This window comes from Salminus brasiliensis, chromosome 1, assembly GCF_030463535.1.
Source record: "Salminus brasiliensis chromosome 1, fSalBra1.hap2, whole genome shotgun sequence".
NCBI lineage: Eukaryota > Metazoa > Chordata > Actinopteri > Characiformes > Bryconidae > Salminus > Salminus brasiliensis.
The window spans coordinates 46838120-46856726 of record NC_132878.1 but is presented as its reverse complement, the minus strand read 5'-3'; the positions used below and the strand labels follow the sequence as shown (position 1 = coordinate 46856726).

The following is an 18607-nucleotide window of genomic DNA, read 5'->3' as shown; positions in this document are numbered from 1 at the left end:
AAAAACATTGTATTAAGTATATTATATATATTGTGTATTATATATAGTGTGTATTATAAAAATAGTTATATAATTTTTTGCCATATTGCCCACCCTTATCCTGGTACAACACTAAGTTACTACTAGAAGGCCTTACAGTGACATGAAGCTTTGATGGCAGAGGGACTTCAAAAGGAATGTCTGTATCCTGGAAATCTGTGTGGTCTAAGGCATCTAGTGTACCTTCATCAATACCCTGCAAAAACATACCATGGTACACTGCAATTGAAAAGTTTAGCTCAAAATATGTTTTTGTTTTCAGTCAGTCAATAAACTGATTATAATCTGAAAAATTATAATTACATTTGAATTAAACTTACATCAGCCAAATCCAGGAAACGATTAAGAAAAATAAAGGCCATGTTCTCCCACCCAACAGCCTGTAGAGAAAACATTTCAACATCAGTTTCTGACAGCATAAATACAATAACAAAACATGACTAGACAAGACCAACTTTGTCACAAGAGTATATATGATAGAGAATATATATACATATATTCAATTTTACATTTGGTGCAAGTGAAATACAACCGGAAAAGATTAAATTATCATACATCTAATACTTGGGGTTACACCCATCCCACCCACATTCTAATCACCCCACTACATTGCTAACTCTTCACAGGGGTCATTAGCTAGGAACTTTCCTTTGTCAGTGCTTTGCTGAATTAAGCAAATGAACCTCAACTTCAACCACCAACTACATATTTTTACTTTATGAAGAGCTATGTCAAAAATGTATTACAGTTCTTATTATATTACATGTTGCTGTGAGCAGAACACAGTAATTGCTACAGTCTAAAATAGTCTTTCAACAAGGATCCAGACACACAGTATAATAGTATGTTCATGGTCCACTGTCTCAGCCACCAAGTAGTCAGACCTACCTTGAAATACAACAGGAAAAGATGAAAAAACCTGCACCAAATAATTGGGGTTACACAGAGCCCAGACCACCCTTTTCATCCATTTACTAACTACCCACTACATTGTAATCTCTACATAGGGGCCATCAGGCATTTGTCTGTGTTTTGCTGAATTAAGCCCACAACACCTCCAGAAGGCTCAACTGTAAAGTCTGGGAAGTCACCCCAGATCACAAAACGGCCTATATCTCCTTCCATACTACACCTTCAGTTACACACTGCCCTTCACCTCAGCTGTTTCAGCTATTTTATTAAATTGTCTTGAACTGGTACTTGATGAGTTAATAATTTAGCATCATATTTTAGCTCATGCACTCATCTATTCTTTCAAACTCACTCAGACAGAATAGTGGATAACACCATAAGTAAAATCAAAATATTTACAACTGCTCTTGGTTTTACAGTGAACCCAAATAATTTAGGATTCTGAAACATTGGAGCTGTGTTACCAGGGGTCTACTGGGGGTTCACCTTGGCAGCCAGGCCAGCTTCATAAAAGGCCTTGTCCGCTGGAATGAGCTCTGTGTGCCTCAGCAGCGAAATGGACAGCTTGGCTGCCAAAGTACTCTGGACAGGGGTAAAAAGACCAACAGAAAATTTACACCAGAATAGATATACATACACAATTATATGAACATGGAGACCACTTCAAAGGACATAAAGTAAAGTTAATACAGATAAGGGAAACAACATACTAAATGCCCAAAATCAGTTAAATATTTATATTTACTGCAATATTGTATTAATACATAAATATATGGTAGCAAGCTTTTTAGCTGTGCTATCAGAAGACATTTATGATCCTTTTAGTACTTTTACTAAATGTAATATAGAATATGATGCGTTACTAAGTAGCACACACCAGTTGGTCAATGCCCTTGGTTGCTGATCGGGTAGCGTAATAGTGAGCTATTACTAGCATTTGTTCAAAGTCCTCATGTGCTGGAGAGTTGGCTTCTGAAGACTTAGTCAGGTTCTCACACTGCTCAAGGAAAAAAAAAAGTCAGTCAAGACTGCAATTCAATATACAAATAATTGACCAATGCCATAACCCACAAGCAAGTGTAGAACATCTCTAAGGTCAGCCCACATCCGATAGGCCTCAGCAATATGCAAGTTCACACACTCCAAGAACAGGCGCTTGTAGATGTTGAAGTTCTGTAATAAAGAAAAAAACACAAAAAAAGTATGTCCATTTTCCCTGGACAAGAGAGCACAATCTGATAAACTTAAAGAAAAAGAATGTAAATGTTCAAAATGTAAATGCTGCTAATAATAAAAAAAACTGTTGGGACCAGTTAATATTATGTCCATACCAATTGGACGTTTGCTTTCACATGATGGTAGCCAAGCTAGTATTTATAAGAATTTAACTGCTCAGAGCACTCATGTTATCAATAAACAAAACAGATGTAACAAGAGGTCTTACAAAGACACAAGTATATCCACACACAGACACAGACACAAACATAGAGACACAGACATGGGCTACATTATCGCCTATGTATACCTGAGGGTTTGCTGGCACCCCATGCTGCACATACAAGTTGAGCACTTTTTCTGTGTCGCCTTCTTTGATGAGGTGGGTGGCATACAGAGCAATGTACTTATGCAGAATCTTAAAATTCTGTTCAACGGAAGGGGGAAGAGAGAAAAACAAAGAGAATTAGAGACATACAGGGAAGAAGAGATGAAGAGATGTGACCAAAATATGTTGACTACCACTAGTATTATGTTGTATAGAGGTGAACTATTTTAATAAATAAAGGTAAGGACACATGAATCAACACATTTGAATGTTTTTGTCATCAATCTGCATCAGTATTCATCAGATGCATAAACAAACCAATTAGTAATTGAGAAGGGCTGTAGTTGGCTTCAGACATAATATGAAGCACAGTGTTTGGAGACAAAGGCCATAGAGATGTTAATTTAGCCAGGTTTCTGAGGAGCTACTTATCATGCCCTTCCAATTCCACTAAATTTTGGGCTGTGGGTAGGCGAAGATCCAAGTTGAGGTGCTGGGAAAGGAATTTTGAGGTTTGTCAGAAGGTGACTACATGTGGAGGAATAATCAGATACTTTAACAGGTCTTTAGCAGGCATATTTGATTTATAAAAGTGTAGGCACTAAAAGTAGCTGAAAGATCTATTCTGTGTGTGGGTGGGGACGGGTAGTGTGTAATTGAATTTGCAGGTGTAGCATGTTGGGCAAATGCTGTTAATATAGTTTTGTTGAGGTTGTGTATAAAATTCTGAGCATGCCAGTTTTAAGTCCACATGAAATCAGTGGTTCTAAGCATGCAAAAACAGTGCCAGTGAGGGCTAGGCATGGCTTTAGTAACTAGGGAAACCAATGTGACTCTACTGTTATGAGGTTAGTTAGGTGATGGGTCTGTGAGCCTGAAGGGGAGTGCGTCTGAGAGTGGGTCTTTGATGCAATATTTGAGGTTACACAATGGGTTCAAAATGGTTACACAACCAAAAAAGCATTTTAAAGAAGTATTAGCTTGAGATTTCATGGAATTATATGATATTGCCTGCTAGGCCTAAGCAAGTAGACAAGAAGGACTATGTACAGGTGCACTATGCCTATTTGCACACCTGTACAGATGTTCTCCTTCTGTAAATATTCAGGTCATCTGTAACTTTCTATATATAATATTTTTCAACTAAATCGGTTTCACATCTCTCAGCTTCTTCAGCTCATTGTTACCTTTAGTACTTTTTACTTTTTTAATTTATCCCCTATCCTATTTATTGTTTAGTGTAATTTTCCTTTAGTTTAATACTGTAAATAATCTGTGTTCTGTGTTTTTGTTACTTGTCATACGTGTTGCTCTCACCAAGACAAATTCCTTGTATGTGTAACATACTTGGTGAAATAAAGAGATTCTGATTCTGATTCGGACTCTGACTACATGACTGAAGTAATAGAAAAAGAAAGACTAGAAAATAAAACTATGATATCACTTAGTGTAATTTTGAATATAATACAACACATTTCATAGAATGAAATCAGTGGCCAAAAGACATTTACTGAAGTGGAATACCTGTTTGGATGCAGTATCAATACACTTATCCCACTGGCCCCTCTCCACATACATGTCTAAAGCAGCCATGACATCCACTCCAACCAGCTATAACAAAACAGTTAGAAAAAAACATTCAATTATCTAAAAAAAGCTCATAACTTTAGTTGACTGTCCCATTAATATTGAATTTCTTTATGTAAACATTTGTATTTTTGACAGAACAACACCCCAAATTTATCCTTCCCAAAAAATATATTATTATTACTACTAATAATAAAAATTATTATTAAAGTATATCTATATACATATAAAGTATATAAGAATAATACTGCAACATTTATAAGATGTTGAGTTCTTTGGTTAATTTCCCTTTTATGTTGATTTATCAGTGGTAGGGGAATTTGACTGATATACTGCATGACTATTTAGGAATGGATGTAAATGGTAACTCTAATTTTATGCTTAAAAGGAAATTCCACTGACTGTTTTAAATGTGTGCATTAAATAAATGGTTAATACGTAAACTAAGTCTATTAGACTGGTTTCATGTTAAATGCACCATTCTAGAGAAATATACAGAGTGAGAACTGTTCACAGTGGTGGTAACAGCAACGAGCCAACTGAAGAGAATGCATCTAAAAGCTGCATTATTGGTGGTCACCTCTTGTAATAAATGCATTCAGCTACTTTAAGTTGTAGTCTCTGTACAGAAGTACTGACAATAGAATTGTCCTTTCTTGTGCAGATAACCATGAACTTATTGGCACCATGCCAAGTGTGGGCTAAAGAGGTATAAAGCAACTGTTGAATAGTGGAACTGTTTTCTAGAATGCTGGTGCTCCCTTCTATACTTCTGGTATGACTTGGGGTGCTGGTCATTCAGTATCCTGACCTTGTTAACGCAGTTATTGCTGAATGCAATCAAATCATTACAGCAATATACCAAAATCTATTTTAATACTACTAATCTCAGAAAGGTAAAAGTGCAAGTGTAACCTTTTGAATAATTCAAGTTCCTTTATTTCTGGCGCAAAGCTAATACACAGTGACAGTGTTGGAAAGTTTTGGTGCTTTGGGGCCAGGACAACTTGTTATTATTGATCATCAATTCTGTTCTGTTCCAGACAATGTTTAAATAGACTATCTGTTTATCAATCCATGAACTGAAGCTGAAACAGAACAGTGTTGTGTTATGTTAACTTACTGAGTCCACCTTGCCTTGATTTTTCAAGTGCTCTTTGTAGCGTTGGTCAACATATCCTTCCAACCTATTGGGATAGTTAGAATGTGAACAACAAAACATAATAGATGACTATCCAGGGAGCCAAATTAAGTTAGTTAAAGAAGATACGTGGCTCAAAGAGTGACCTATGAGACTGACTAGTGAGAGGACAGTGGGAGCAAAGTGGCTACAAGTTTTACTTTTTCATGCTTGTTTAGATGTTTCTTTGAAAATGTAAAAAAAATGTAAAAAAAAAATTGTTAATGGCAAGACTTAATTGTAATTAACATCCTAATTGAAACTGTTAGAAGTGCTAAATAAATGTTCAGTATTCTTTGTGGTTTTAGTTTCTATTAATGACATACATAATTGACCATATATTATTTTCTCTGTAGCCTCAGTCAATCATATGACCTGGCAATCATATGGCCTAAGGCAAGTCATCAGCTATGTTAAGGAACTGTTGGTTGAATCGGATTTTCAAGCTTTAAGGAAAGCAGCAAGAAGCAAGCTTTAGCATTCTCTGTAAACCACAAGTTCTTGTGTCAAGGAACTGAAAACAAAGATCTAAAATCAAGTAATTGAGATCAACAAATCAGAAAAATCGAAAAAAAAAAATTTATCAGCTTGGTTTTTTTACAGTGCGGACGGATTAAAAAATGAGATCAAGATGAACTCCTGAAAACTCTCTTAAGAAAACTGCTTGTATGATGGTAAAATGTGTAATTTGGCTAAGGGTGCCCAAACCTTTGCATAAGACTGTGTATACAATATCCCTCAAACTGACCATTTTAGCATGTTTTACTGCATTGTGTTGTCAGGGGTGACCATCATACACAGGACTCACCTCGAATCCAGCTCTTTGGCCACTCTCTTGGCTTTGTTCCATTCCTCTCCCTCAATGAATGCGTCTACAGCTTCCTTAATGAGATCCAGGTTGAGGTAGAGCTCGGCAGCCTGTGGGGGGGGGGTAAAGCCCATTTCTGGTTTTTATCGAAGTGAAGCACAGCAAAAAAAACAGGCAAAAGCTTTTGATGGGCTAATGTTTCAGCAGAATACATTTTTTTCTTGGATGCACAATCACACAGAGTATCCAAGTTTGAGCCAATACAAAGCAAAACCTCAGCAGGTTATAGTAATTTTTACCTTCATGTTCCAACTGAATAAACACATCAAACAGATGCAGTACAGATCAATCTTTCTTGATCTGGACAATCAGACTGCCCAAACATCTGGCTACTGTCTGGATCCAGCATTACTGGTGTACATACCGCACTGTATTTTTTGAGCCGCACCAGGCATGGGCAGACAGCCTGGATGGCATCAACAGCTTTTTCACGTGTTAAAAACTTGATGGCCAGTTCTGCTGCCTAAAGGATATAAAACATAAAAATACCTTTTAGAAATCTACCCTAAAAGATTAAAAAGAAATTGTGTAAGGGAAATGTTTTTCATTAAACATAACATTGACCAAGATCAATATAACATCCTAAACTTAGACTGCAGTAAGGCTTTGATTGAATTGTGGAGAGTGTGGTGAATGAATACATTACTAGCTGACTGGCAATTTCTTGCTAAAGGCTATCTGCAACATTTTCTCTGTCAAAAGACTGGAATGAAAATGAGTCAATCCAAACATGTCAAACTGTAAGTACACAAAGTGAGCTGAGAGGCCAGAAACATTACCTTCATCCAACACTTCTCCAACAGGGCTGTATTTGACGAGTCCTTCACCTTCAGGTAACAGTCAACTGCCCTGGCATATTCACCTGACTGCTCCCACTTGCGAGCCTGTTCCACCATGCCCTCCACTCCCCTGCATGCACACATAAGCATATACACTCTCAGATCTCTTTAATTAAGTTGCTCCAACCAATTATGTACATTCCTTCTAAACAGAGCTGCACCCCTTTTCTTTCTCAAGACATTTTCTCACTTTGTTTGCCTGCAAAGCAAGAATCTAAACTTGACATCACAAAGTTAACATCAGTCAATGAAAGATATGACCTTATGGTACTGAGAGGCAGCAGACTTGACTTTTTATCCTCCCAAAAAGAGAAGGTCTTTGAAGTCATTAAAAAGGAGAAATTGCAGAATTGCTGCATATCTGCTAGTTAATGAGCTGCTAAATATGGATTTAATTTGAGATTAAAAAGCTGACATGTTTTAATAAAGGAGTAGAGTGGAGCCAGCCAGTGTAAAAAAAGGACTTCGGAGTGAGATTGCACAGCTTTTGCGCAGAATTCAAGATCATGCAACTGCATTTACAGAGGTGAAAGCCATTCAATGTTTTATACCAGTTTCCTTTTTTTGTTGCTTCCTTCTCATACTCTTCTTGGAGAACGGCCAGCTTGTTGGGAAGATACTCCTTACAGATGCGCATAGCGTCACTCCACATCTCAGTCTCCTAACCCAAGAAAACACAAAGCAAGGAAAATAGTTAAAAACAAACTAATTAATTTCTGTAATGGTTACTGAGACAGCAAGGAGCAAAAAAAAAGAATTATTAAAAAATGTAATTAAAAAATATTTTTCACTGGAGAATATGATATATTTTTATTGTAGAGAGTTTCATTGTGTTCTACAATACCCCTAGTTCTTATGTAGAGAAATGTTTTTTTTTATTATTATTATAATTAAATTTGAAATATTACTGTTGCACAATGTTACCGTCTTGACTTGTGGAAAAAATGTTGGCATGTGTTTTATGTTCCTTGACATTTCGTTTCTCAATCAGAAACAAAAACAATACACTTCTAAGGGACAGACAATATGTTTGAGTTTTTAAAAATGATTAGTGGCTTAAAATATGTATCTGGGGACCTATTTTACATTTTAATATTCTAGCAAATCTGATTCGTCAGGAATTATGTCCTTAAATGTTTGGTCATGTGGATAAAAACAATGCATGTCCAAAACACATACTAGAAAAAAACTTTTAGAAATATCTAAAAAGATTGTATATTATACAAGACAAAAATGCATATAGAATCTCCTCTGAATGTATGCTTAAAAAGAGGAATGGGTAAGATGACATTTTATCATACTGGGATTAATTTTGTTATCTAGATGTAAATATTAGGTAATAAAAACTAAAATGAACCTAAAACCCAAATGTTTTTAATGTAAGGCAAAAACAAAAGAATTGTACTTCACATTTCAATATTTTTAACATGAGAATATAAATATTTTCTGTGTCTACAATAGCAGTAGAAAAACATTACATGCATTATTGTCTTGTTATTTGTGACATTAATATGACATTTCAAGACAAGTTGTAATAATGCTAACTTTGTAGTACTTGATGGCCAGTTCTGGTCTCTGGGCACGAAGAAGGAAGGACTCTGCTTTTTGGAAGTCTTTCTGCTCAAAGCACCATTTGGCTTGGCCCACTAGCACATCTGCCATGCTGTCTGGGTCATGGGCCTCGGACACTCTCTGGGCCCCACCCCAGTCCTGGACATGGATGTACCTGCTCACAAAGAACCACAATAAACATACTAGGAACAATATTGTCTGTGCTTAAAGAACACTGACCAACTGCACATTTTATTACAAAGATTGTAATTAGACCAGTTCGACAGGATGAAGTGCAGCACATTCTAAATAAAAATCAATGTACTAAAAAATGAATAGTATTTGAATAGCAGTTCAGTATCTACTGCTACTGGTGTATTTTGTCTGTGTGTGAAAACATTGTGACAAATATTGTGCACTGTGTAAATGTCTTTAAATATTGTAATTTAACATTTCACAAGTCTTTCAGCTCAAAGCAGTATTTGGCTTTGCCCACTATCCCATCTGCAATGATGTCAGGTTCATGGGCCTTGGACACTCTATGGGCTCCTGGATTTGGATGTACCGGTTATTATATTACTGTAATTTCTGAGTTTGACTTAGTTTTCTAATCTTCACATTTATATCTGCTACATCTATTGCGAATTATTTATATTCTGGAGAGTACCTTTTGGTTTAGAAATAGAGACATCAAGGAGTTCAATTCTACTTTTTTTGCTTTGTATGTCAACGTGCCAACCAGAGACAGTGTCAACACTGGAAAGGTCACTGCCCACTGCTAGGTAATATAAGAAAAATACTCTTTCATTATTAATTGAAGAACATTATTAATTACAAATGTTGCAGAACTATGTTGAGCACAGACAAAGTGGTATAAAATGGTTATTGCTGGACAAATCACTTAACTTATTTAAATATTTGGATTTAGTACTTAAAATCCAAAAGATAACCTTATTTATATAAAGCAAAGATTATACACTATGACATGTCAGTTCTTCAGTACATAAAACTAGTCCTAATCCTAATATTGTGTGCGTGTCTAATGTGCTGTATCCATCGCTGACACAGCTTGCCTAGTCCCTGTCCCACCAACAGAACAGGACTCTCTGGAGCAGATAATGCGTTACATTAGGCATTAAGCCCTCAGCACTGACCTGTGAGCAATGGAACTGAAAATGATGGTGCTCCATCCAATACTTTTGGGATGAGTTGGGGAGTTATGGATGAGGTGGGTTGGTAATTATAAAAAATATGCTGGCCTCACTAACGCTCTTGTTGCTAAATACAATCAAATCCTCACAGCAATGCTCCAAAATCTAGTAGAAAGACTTCCCTGGACAGGAGAGCAAGCCTTTTTAATACCACTGATTTCAGAAGAAATTATGAATGAGCAAATGTCCCAATACTTATGCCCATATACTGTATTGATTGAGCAGCCACTGCTCTGATTCACTATAAGCTAGTCAGTGGGTTTTCTAAGTACAAGCAAGTAAATCAGTAAATAGGTAATATTTATTTATGTTTAACAAAACAAAGTGCTGTACAAATAATAGGTACATTAAATCAATTGTACTTCGTTTATTTTGTTTATTGACAATACACTACAAAAATTGGCAGATGGAGAGATTAGGCAGGAGCACTCCTTTTTATTAATAAAAATGTACAAGACAGACATTTGTGTGTGTGGAGAAGTCACTTACATCATCACAGCCTCTTTTGGCTTTCCTGCTTTGATGAATTCCACTTCTGCTTCATTGAAATTGCCCTTGAAAAAGAAATCTTACAGTTGCTCTGGGAACCAACAGATTAATCAATAATAGTCTCATGATAAACCACAAGGAGGCATTTTAAACTTCTAGATCGGGGAAAATGTGGTCATGCCATGTTGCATAATACCATAAGAGACAGAAACGTATCAGCAAATTATGACAGAAATAATGACATCAAGCAGCAGCTGGGGCACCAGGTATCAAAGGGGCAAAGTATTAATACCTCATCCTCCAGAAACATAGCATTCTTCAGGTGGATTTGAGGGATCTTCTGTTTCATGGATAGTCGAGCCAAATCAAAGGCAAAGTCAAATGAACTAATGGGGAAAATCAGTATTACAGTGATCATTTTTGTGTTTTGTCTACTTGTATGCAAAACTTCTAAAAAAAAAAAAACGTCTCTCTAAAATTGTTATCACCACGTTAAACTATGCATTCATAAAGTCACTACATGTAATAATACACACAGTTAGGTAGGTAAGAATTTGAACAGTAAAACTTTTTACTTTTAACTTTAAAAATTACAGCCATTTTTTCATAATCCCTCCATTTTCATAGGCTAAAAAGTAAGTGGAAAATTTCACAGCCAGGCGTAGCCTGTTTCCTTTTTATTTCATGACGAAATAGAGTTGGTTGATTATAGAATGGAGTTGATTTCAACTGTTGAATTTGCATTTGGTAGTTGTTCATGGAAACTTTAAATATAGTGCCTAAAGAGGTGATGATAAAGCAAAGGAGGCCATCATTAGGCTGAAAGAGATAGCAAAAACTTTAGGAGTGGTTATTTCAAGGATCTGCCACCAACAAACCTAAAAGATCACTGAGGACACCTAAAGTACATGAACCTATAATTCTTTCACAACATCTTGTCAAGTCAGAAATGCCCTTTTAGGTTTTTATGGCATGGGCATGAATGGCTGTAAAGACTTGGGCTAGACCTGGGGTACAGTGTCAATAGAGAAAAAGTCAACAATTGGTGATGTCCATTGGTTTCAGACTTTAAGCAGTCACTGGCTCAATGAAGTATTAAAAATAATCCTATTTATAATTCTGTTAGTCCAATTACTTTAAAGCCTGTGGAAACGGAGGCATAAGTAGAGGGGAAAATGGTAAATGCAACATTTTCAAGTCTATACTTCAGTGAGATCTTGAGTTCTTCAAAATAAGTTAAAAACTGCTGTTTTAAACAGGAATAAAAAACTTTTTATCTATGATCATCACTTTTCAATATAGTACAAGTTTCTAATTGTTTAAAAACATTATGTATACTTAACATTTATATCAATTAATAAATTGAAGAAGATAAAAACATGAGACATTTAACAAATATAGACTGATGTAAAGAGCTACAGGACTGCTTTAGTTGGTCTTTGCAACAAATTTATTTGGATTTATATACATCTATATATTTGATTCCTTTATACATGCCTACATGGCCAGCAATAGAGGTCTAGTTTTCTTCCAAACCAAACTCGTTACCTTTCATTAAGAATTCATGTTTTCATGCTAGTACTACTTTGCATTTGAAAGTCTTATAGAGCTGACAGACAGCCCAGTCTTTTCTTACCGGTTTTCTGCTGCAAAGTCGATGGCAGTCTCTAGCAGGCCAAATTTGTTAAGCAGTTTGACAGCTGCCTCTCCCCCCAGATTCTTGGCCCAAAGGTATGCCACCTGTTTATGAGCACTGGCTGGCCCATGGCTCTTTGAGACCTGGTATATACACATACAGCAAGAAGAGTTCCTTTCATATGAAAGGCAGCAAGTACAGATGCTGCTTCGTTTAGAATGACAGAGTTGTAAAAGAACTGTTGGATGTTTGTTAATATTCCCCTACAATGTAAAAGTACATTTAAACGACAAAATACAGTATAAAATACAGCCTTAACAAAACATACACTATATTGCCAAAAGTATTCACTCACCCATTCAAATAATTGAATTTAGATGTTCCAATCAATTCCATGGCAACAGGTGTATAAAAACAAACACTTGGGCATTTGCTAACATTTGCTACAGACTTCCAAACTTCATGTGGCCTTCAGACTAGCTGAAGAATAGTGCATAGGGAGCTTCATGGAATGGGTTTTCATGGCAAAGGAGCTGCATCCAAGCTTTTAGTCTTTTGAAACCATTTCTAGATCACATGCGTTTAAGGTACCCTTTAATACATTAAGTCTAGATGGCTATGCGCAGGGTCATCAATTCCACAGCCCTTTGTGTTCTTTTGAGAACATATTACCACACACACACACACACACACACACACACACACACACACACACACACAAACAGCATTACTCAAAAAAGTATTTTTTACAAAAAATTTATATTGACTGTAAAACTGTAGTGGACTGTAGTATTAATCTGGAGAGTGACTTGAATTTTATATTGTTTTATTTATTTTGTTAGATGGTTAAATGCACTTAATCTCTTGTGGTTGAGATTTTATGTTTGACTGTAAAGCTGTTATTAAGATTTTTTTGGTTACAGAATAGTGCCCTCAAGTGCATACTATGAGTTTATGAAAAGACGATTAAAGAAAATTTTTACTGCGATATTAAAGGATTTCATTTTGGAGAAATTAGTTTAATTTCTAACACTTACATTAGAGTACTCTATTAGTTGTTAGGTGCATCCCTACTCTGGAGTGATGAATGACGCTTCTCCGTCTGAGTCTGGGTTTGGTGGTTGCCAGGAGAATGGTACTTGTGTGACTGCTTTGTGCCAAGTGCAAAGTTTGGTGGAGGGGGGGGGGTTATGGTGTGGGGTTGTTTTTCAGGAGTTGGGTTTGGCCCCTTAGTTCCAGTGAAAGGAACTCTTAATGCTTTAGCATACCAAGATTTTGGTTAATTTCATTATTTTCGTTATAGCTGCAAAGGGTGGCCTGACATCATATTAAATCCCATGGATTAAGAATGAATTGTCACTCAAGTTCATATATGTGTGAAGGCAGGCAAGCGAATACTTTTGGCAATATAGTGTATATATTTTAGTTGCTTTGTTTATTTATCATTAGCAACACTGCATTGATGACCAATGACTTGTCTTATGATGGTACTAAAACATTTGAACCGAGTGCTATACCCTTATCAGCTTAAGGCAAGCAAAGGGCGTTATTATATTAAGGACACTAGTGGATATATATTTTAAATAAAATGTATAATGCATACCCTATAGGCTTCCTCCCACATGTCATTGGTGCCATACATATTGACTGCAGCTTTCCAATCCTGTCCCTCGATGTAGTGATACTCAGCCTCCTGAAATCGCCCTTCAACTTCTAATTCCTGAAAAGTAAAGCAGTGTTCTGAAGAGCTGCGCTGAAGACTTTCAGATGTTTAAATTATGTAGAATTTCTCAGAGCAGGGCTTATCAGTATATTGTTAAATACAACTTCTTTTGTACTGGGCTGACTTTTGCAATCAAGTTGTCTCACCTTGGCTAAATGAATGTGAGTGTCCTGCAGCAGGTCTTTGTGGTATCGGGCAACCAGACGGATTGTGTCGTCATACATCTTATTCTTCTTGTACATAGTGATTGCCAAATCAGGCTCACTGACTGTGGCAAACAGTCTACATAACGTTAAAAGGACAGCCCACGGAACAAAGAAAAAAGGTTATGAATTGTTATAATATTGTTATAGAAGATTATTATTTTCCAACCGATAGTGTTATTCTATAGATGATCTTCGCACTGTGTTTAGAAAAGCGTATTGTGATGTAATTCCTCACAACAATGATACAAAGAAGTATTGGAACACCTACTCATACACTGTTTCTTCTGAAATCAAGGGTATTGCAGCAAGTTTCATCCGCTACTCCCCAACTCATCACAACAGTACTGGACGGAGCACAAGTCATCCAGAAAACATTGGTCCACAACTCAAAGCTTTGAGTTTTTATACCCTTTTGCCCACTCCTGGCATTAGACATGGTGCTATTCTATTGGCAGTACCCCTCTACATTGACTAAACTATATAACACATTAGAGGTAGTTTTAGTCCAAGTAAAGGCACCTCTAGCAAATGTTTGGGTCACAATGCTTTTTCAGCCAGTGTGAAGAGTATACACTTTGTAATAATGATAAAACTTTGTACTTAAACTTAAAACTTGTAAAACTTTGACCCATCCTGGCCAAACAATGAGCACAATACTGACTGAAATATAAAGTTCTTCTTGCTTCTTGATATTTTGCCATTGCTTTAAATTATTTCTGAAACTAATCAGGGTGAAACAAAATGTTGTGTGATAGTGGCTGTGTGTATGTATCCATATTTATATGTGGGTGTCTACCTTTCAGCCTCTTTGTACTTTCCCTCCTTCTCTAACTCATACGCCCGACTTATGTAGAGAGAAGACACTTCTTCTTGGGTCATGCATTTCACAGCAAGCTAGGTAAAAAGTGTTCAAAGAAAAAAAAAGTCAGTTTTACAGAACTGGTGTTTTTGTTTGTGTCCGAAACTGTGCCCTATTCACTTTGGGGACCTGCCATTTTGTAGTGGTGTCCAAAAACGTGGTGCAGAATAGGGCACTATAATAATCCCACAGCCCACCACAAATAAGTACTGTACCAACTATGTAATACCCATAATATATTGCTTTGTTTGGTTTGAAGACTCATGCACAGCTTCTCTGTTAAAGACTGTTTATGTGATCAGCTGTCTCACAGAAATGAGCTCACATGCATACGTGGTGTACGTAATCTTTTTTTTTTTTTAATAAGGTGCACGTATTTGTCACTGTACAGTGTACACTGCTCAGCGAAATGTGTCACATTTAACCCATCTGTGGTAGTGAACACACACTCACACACACTAGTGAACTAGGGGCAGTGAGTACACACACCCAGAGCGGTGGGCAGCCAACTCCAGTCCCCGGGAAGCAGAGAGGGTAAAGGGCCTTGCTCAAGGGCCCAACAGTGGCAGCTTGCCGAGCCCGGGTATCGAACCCACAACCCTGTTATCGATAGCCCGGCGCTCTAACTGCTAAGCCACCCCTGCCCCTACAGGGGCATTTAATACCTTGCTAAATTCAGTTGTCTATATTAGTTCTCTACATAGTAATCTAGATTTTCACATATAGGGAGTAGTGAATAGTGCACCGTCTCGAAAACAGAACACATTAACTCAAGGTCAACTAACAAGATTGAAGCAACTTAATAATTAAACATTCTTCTTTAATATTTGACTGTGATCTGAAGTTCTCCAAAATAAAGCGAGTTGTGGTCTCTGTGTGTAATCTAGTTCTCCAGAATAAAATTAGGTTCTTGCCTTGTGTGCTTGCTCCCATTTTTCTGCCTGAGTGTACATGTCAATGGCATCTTTGATATGGTCTCCTTTCACAAACAGGCGCTCCGCTACCTGTAGATGCAGTGGAAGTGAAACAGTATCTTTGCTATTGTACCAAAAACTTACATTATATAAATTGTAACAGTTCTTTTGTAGTACTCATCAGCATTTTAGCACAAGCACACTCCTACTTCAAACTCCTGTATGGAGGCGTAGTGCTGGGCAATCTTCAGGTAGTACTTGGATGAAGATTTGTCCTGCTGCAGCTCCACAATATGCAGTGCCTTCTTCCACTGCCTAGCCCCAATGGCTGCTTCTACAGCCTTGGAAGAGCACCTTTATTAAAGAACAATTAAATGAAATAAGAAAGCAAGAAGGAAGAAAGACAAGTGCACATGGGTCTGAGTGAGCGGGGTTAGGGGATCAGACATGTTTTGTCAAAGATCTCTCCAGGTTGAAGGTGTTATATATAATATGCCGGTTTGGGCTTGATTTTTTTTGACAACACTGCATTCATATATATTGTTGATATAAGTATATATATATATATATATATATATATATATATATATATATATATATATATATATATATATATATATAGTATAAGAAATTCTGAAAGTCATGTAAAAACTAACACCTCAGTATAACGACTAACATACCTAATGCAACTAGTAATGTACTTATGAAGTACGTCTTGGGTTAAATCAGTTGTGTTCGTCCAGGGTGAACACTAAATGGTTTGTCATTCTGAAGCCTCACCCAGACTCTATGTAATGGTTGATGGCAGCGTCCATTTGTTTCTGCTGGACCAAGTAGTCACCCCAAGCTTCCTCCAACTTCACTACTTCTGAAGGGAAGGCCACACGTGCCAGCTCCACAGCTGTGTGAATTATTATACACTGATAAGATCTTACCAATATATCCAAGCAGTGTGCAGTTTTAAAGCAATCTGGGTGCACTTAAACCACAAAATGTTGTTTTTTTTATGGTGGGAAAATGGTAGAAAGTGGTATACACATACATACATACACGCACAGACACACTCAGCAGAAAAACAGAAAAAGTACAGATTTCGCTATATTAATTATATATGTCAGATTCAGCTAAAAGTCTTGTGTTGTCTTTGTAATGCACCTGGCAATTTTGCACTCTAGACAAACTAAACAATTTCACCTTTTTTGAAGATGTTGCCTTTGCGGTAACAATCCAGGGCCTGTTGGTATTTTCTCATTCTTTCTAAAAGGTCACCTGCCTGTGGGCAGTAAAAAAAACAGAAAAAAAACAGTCCTTTAACACCTGCAACCTAGCATCAACAGTACATATTTAATGACTTTGTCTATCCTATTTCTGTATTCTATATGATAATGAATTTATTTGATAATGAATTTAATAAAATGTCTTTATTAAAGTGCTGTCAATTCAGTTTTCATTTTTGCAACCATCTAATGATTATAAACATATTTTACATGTACATATTTTGCAAAAAAATAAATAATTAAAAATAATAATAATAATGATTTAAATAGAGTTATTCCTTAATACATGCACACTAAGATTACATGTTGCCCTTGTTCATATAACCACTGGTTCATTTGGTCCAGTAACTTGAACAATGTTATGAAAAATATTGGATTGTGTGATGGAAAATAGACTTAAAAAAAACAACTCTTATTTACCCTCTCATAGAACTCTCCCTTAATGAGGGCAATACTGATGCGGTTGATGATATCACTGCTGGCCAAGAGCTCATCTCTGCTCATGGCGAGCCAGGCTGCCTTCGCTGGAAGCCCTGCCTTCAGGTACAGGTTGACAGCCCCAATGTAGTCACCCTCTCTTTCCTTCACCTCCCCTGCTTTCTCATTTTGATTGGTCTCCATCAGCCAGGCATAGTAACTGTGACGAAGATTGTCCAGCTCAGGATGACCCTGGAAAATGCCAGCAAACCAGATGATCAGGCAGAAACTAGAAAGCATAAGAAAATTATTCACATTGGCCACATAATGTCTATAGTATGCATGATGTGGAATGTATGAATTCTGTTCATAATCTGAAAAACCCAAAAGATTATTATTTTAAAAACTGATGTTACCTTTGTCTCTGCCAGTTCTATGCAGTCATCCCACATGTGCAGCTCCTGGTACATTTCCATCACCTCATCTATTGCGTTCTGCAGGAATAGCACCATTGTCTCCACTTATTTACAAATAAATGTCTCTCTTTAAAATCTGTAGACAGTTTAGTACGATAGTTTAACATAAGAACAATTACCTGTTCCATGTAGTAAGTCTCAGCCATTTTGTAGTTCTTGTCCAGCATTGCTAAACGGGCTTTCACTTGGTAGTGGTCTGTGCCATCATCACCCTATAGTGCAGAAGAATGAGGAAAAACAAACCAAAAGAACTCTTCATATACCAGTTTATATATACCAGTGCATATCAGCTTTGTTTATATGTTGTATATTAAGGTTCTTATTTAATAGTACATTTTTCATGTAATACATGTTTCAATAGTAAATTTAAAGTCACTTCTCTACATACATATTCCTTTGAGAAGGAATCAGCAATCTTGTTGGTTTCATGTAAAAAGCGAGCCTTAGATACATCGCCCAAAGCTGCAAAGCACCTGCAAAGCAATAAAAAAAAAAACTTTTAGCAAAACATCAGCCAAAGGCCCCTGAAATATGATCCTTTTATTTAGACAGGACCACAAAGGTCTGTCACATTTTTTTCTCAAAAGCTGCATCACTCTAATTTGCAGCTCTCCTAGTGGATGTCTTGACATCTCTTCCGCTCTCCTTCATTAACATTCTTTTCGGTGAACAAATTTTATTCTCTGCATGCTTTATGCACCTCAGCCCACACAGCACAAAAGTTGAAAGTTAATAGTAACATGGCATCAATAATGCAAAGTGAAAGTCTGTCAAAACAGGAATAGCTTATATTGCAATTTCCCTCCTGGGATCAGTAAAGTATTTTTTTTATTCTAATTCTGTAAAGGGAAATTCTCAGCTTGCATGATTCATACTACAT

At 36.7% G+C, this 18607-nt stretch overlaps 1 protein-coding gene across 3 annotated transcripts in view; it reads right to left on the bottom strand.

The window, feature by feature from the left end:
• ift172 (intraflagellar transport 172) overlaps positions 1–18607 on the bottom strand; it is a 35940-nt gene that overhangs the window by 3477 nt on the left and 13856 nt on the right. For 2 of the 3 annotated variants that reach the window (XM_072680118.1, XM_072680127.1), the window contains 27 exons: positions 18116–18200; positions 17847–17939; positions 17668–17745; positions 17255–17503; positions 16752–16830; positions 16338–16458; positions 15767–15911; positions 15558–15647; positions 14581–14678; positions 13725–13860; positions 13459–13575; positions 11856–11998; positions 10512–10605; positions 10220–10284; positions 8514–8694; positions 7520–7629; positions 6909–7038; positions 6494–6592; positions 6070–6179; positions 5205–5268; positions 4019–4105; positions 2477–2593; positions 2023–2124; positions 1829–1948; positions 1438–1533; positions 360–419; positions 137–235 (listed from right to left, as the gene is read on the bottom strand). In XM_072680118.1, the coding sequence (XP_072536219.1) occupies positions 137–235; positions 360–419; positions 1438–1533; positions 1829–1948; positions 2023–2124; positions 2477–2593; positions 4019–4105; positions 5205–5268; positions 6070–6179; positions 6494–6592; positions 6909–7038; positions 7520–7629; positions 8514–8694; positions 10220–10284; positions 10512–10605; positions 11856–11998; positions 13459–13575; positions 13725–13860; positions 14581–14678; positions 15558–15647; positions 15767–15911; positions 16338–16458; positions 16752–16830; positions 17255–17503; positions 17668–17745; positions 17847–17939; positions 18116–18200 (2968 nt within the window). Of the gene's footprint in view, positions 1–136; positions 236–359; positions 420–1415; positions 1534–1828; positions 1949–2022; positions 2125–2476; positions 2594–4018; positions 4106–5204; positions 5269–6069; positions 6180–6493; positions 6593–6908; positions 7039–7519; positions 7630–8513; positions 8695–10219; positions 10285–10511; positions 10606–11855; positions 11999–13458; positions 13576–13724; positions 13861–14580; positions 14679–15557; positions 15648–15766; positions 15912–16337; positions 16459–16751; positions 16831–17254; positions 17504–17667; positions 17746–17846; positions 17940–18115; positions 18201–18607 lie in introns of those variants that run through there. The other variant, XR_011979723.1, reaches the window with a different exon arrangement.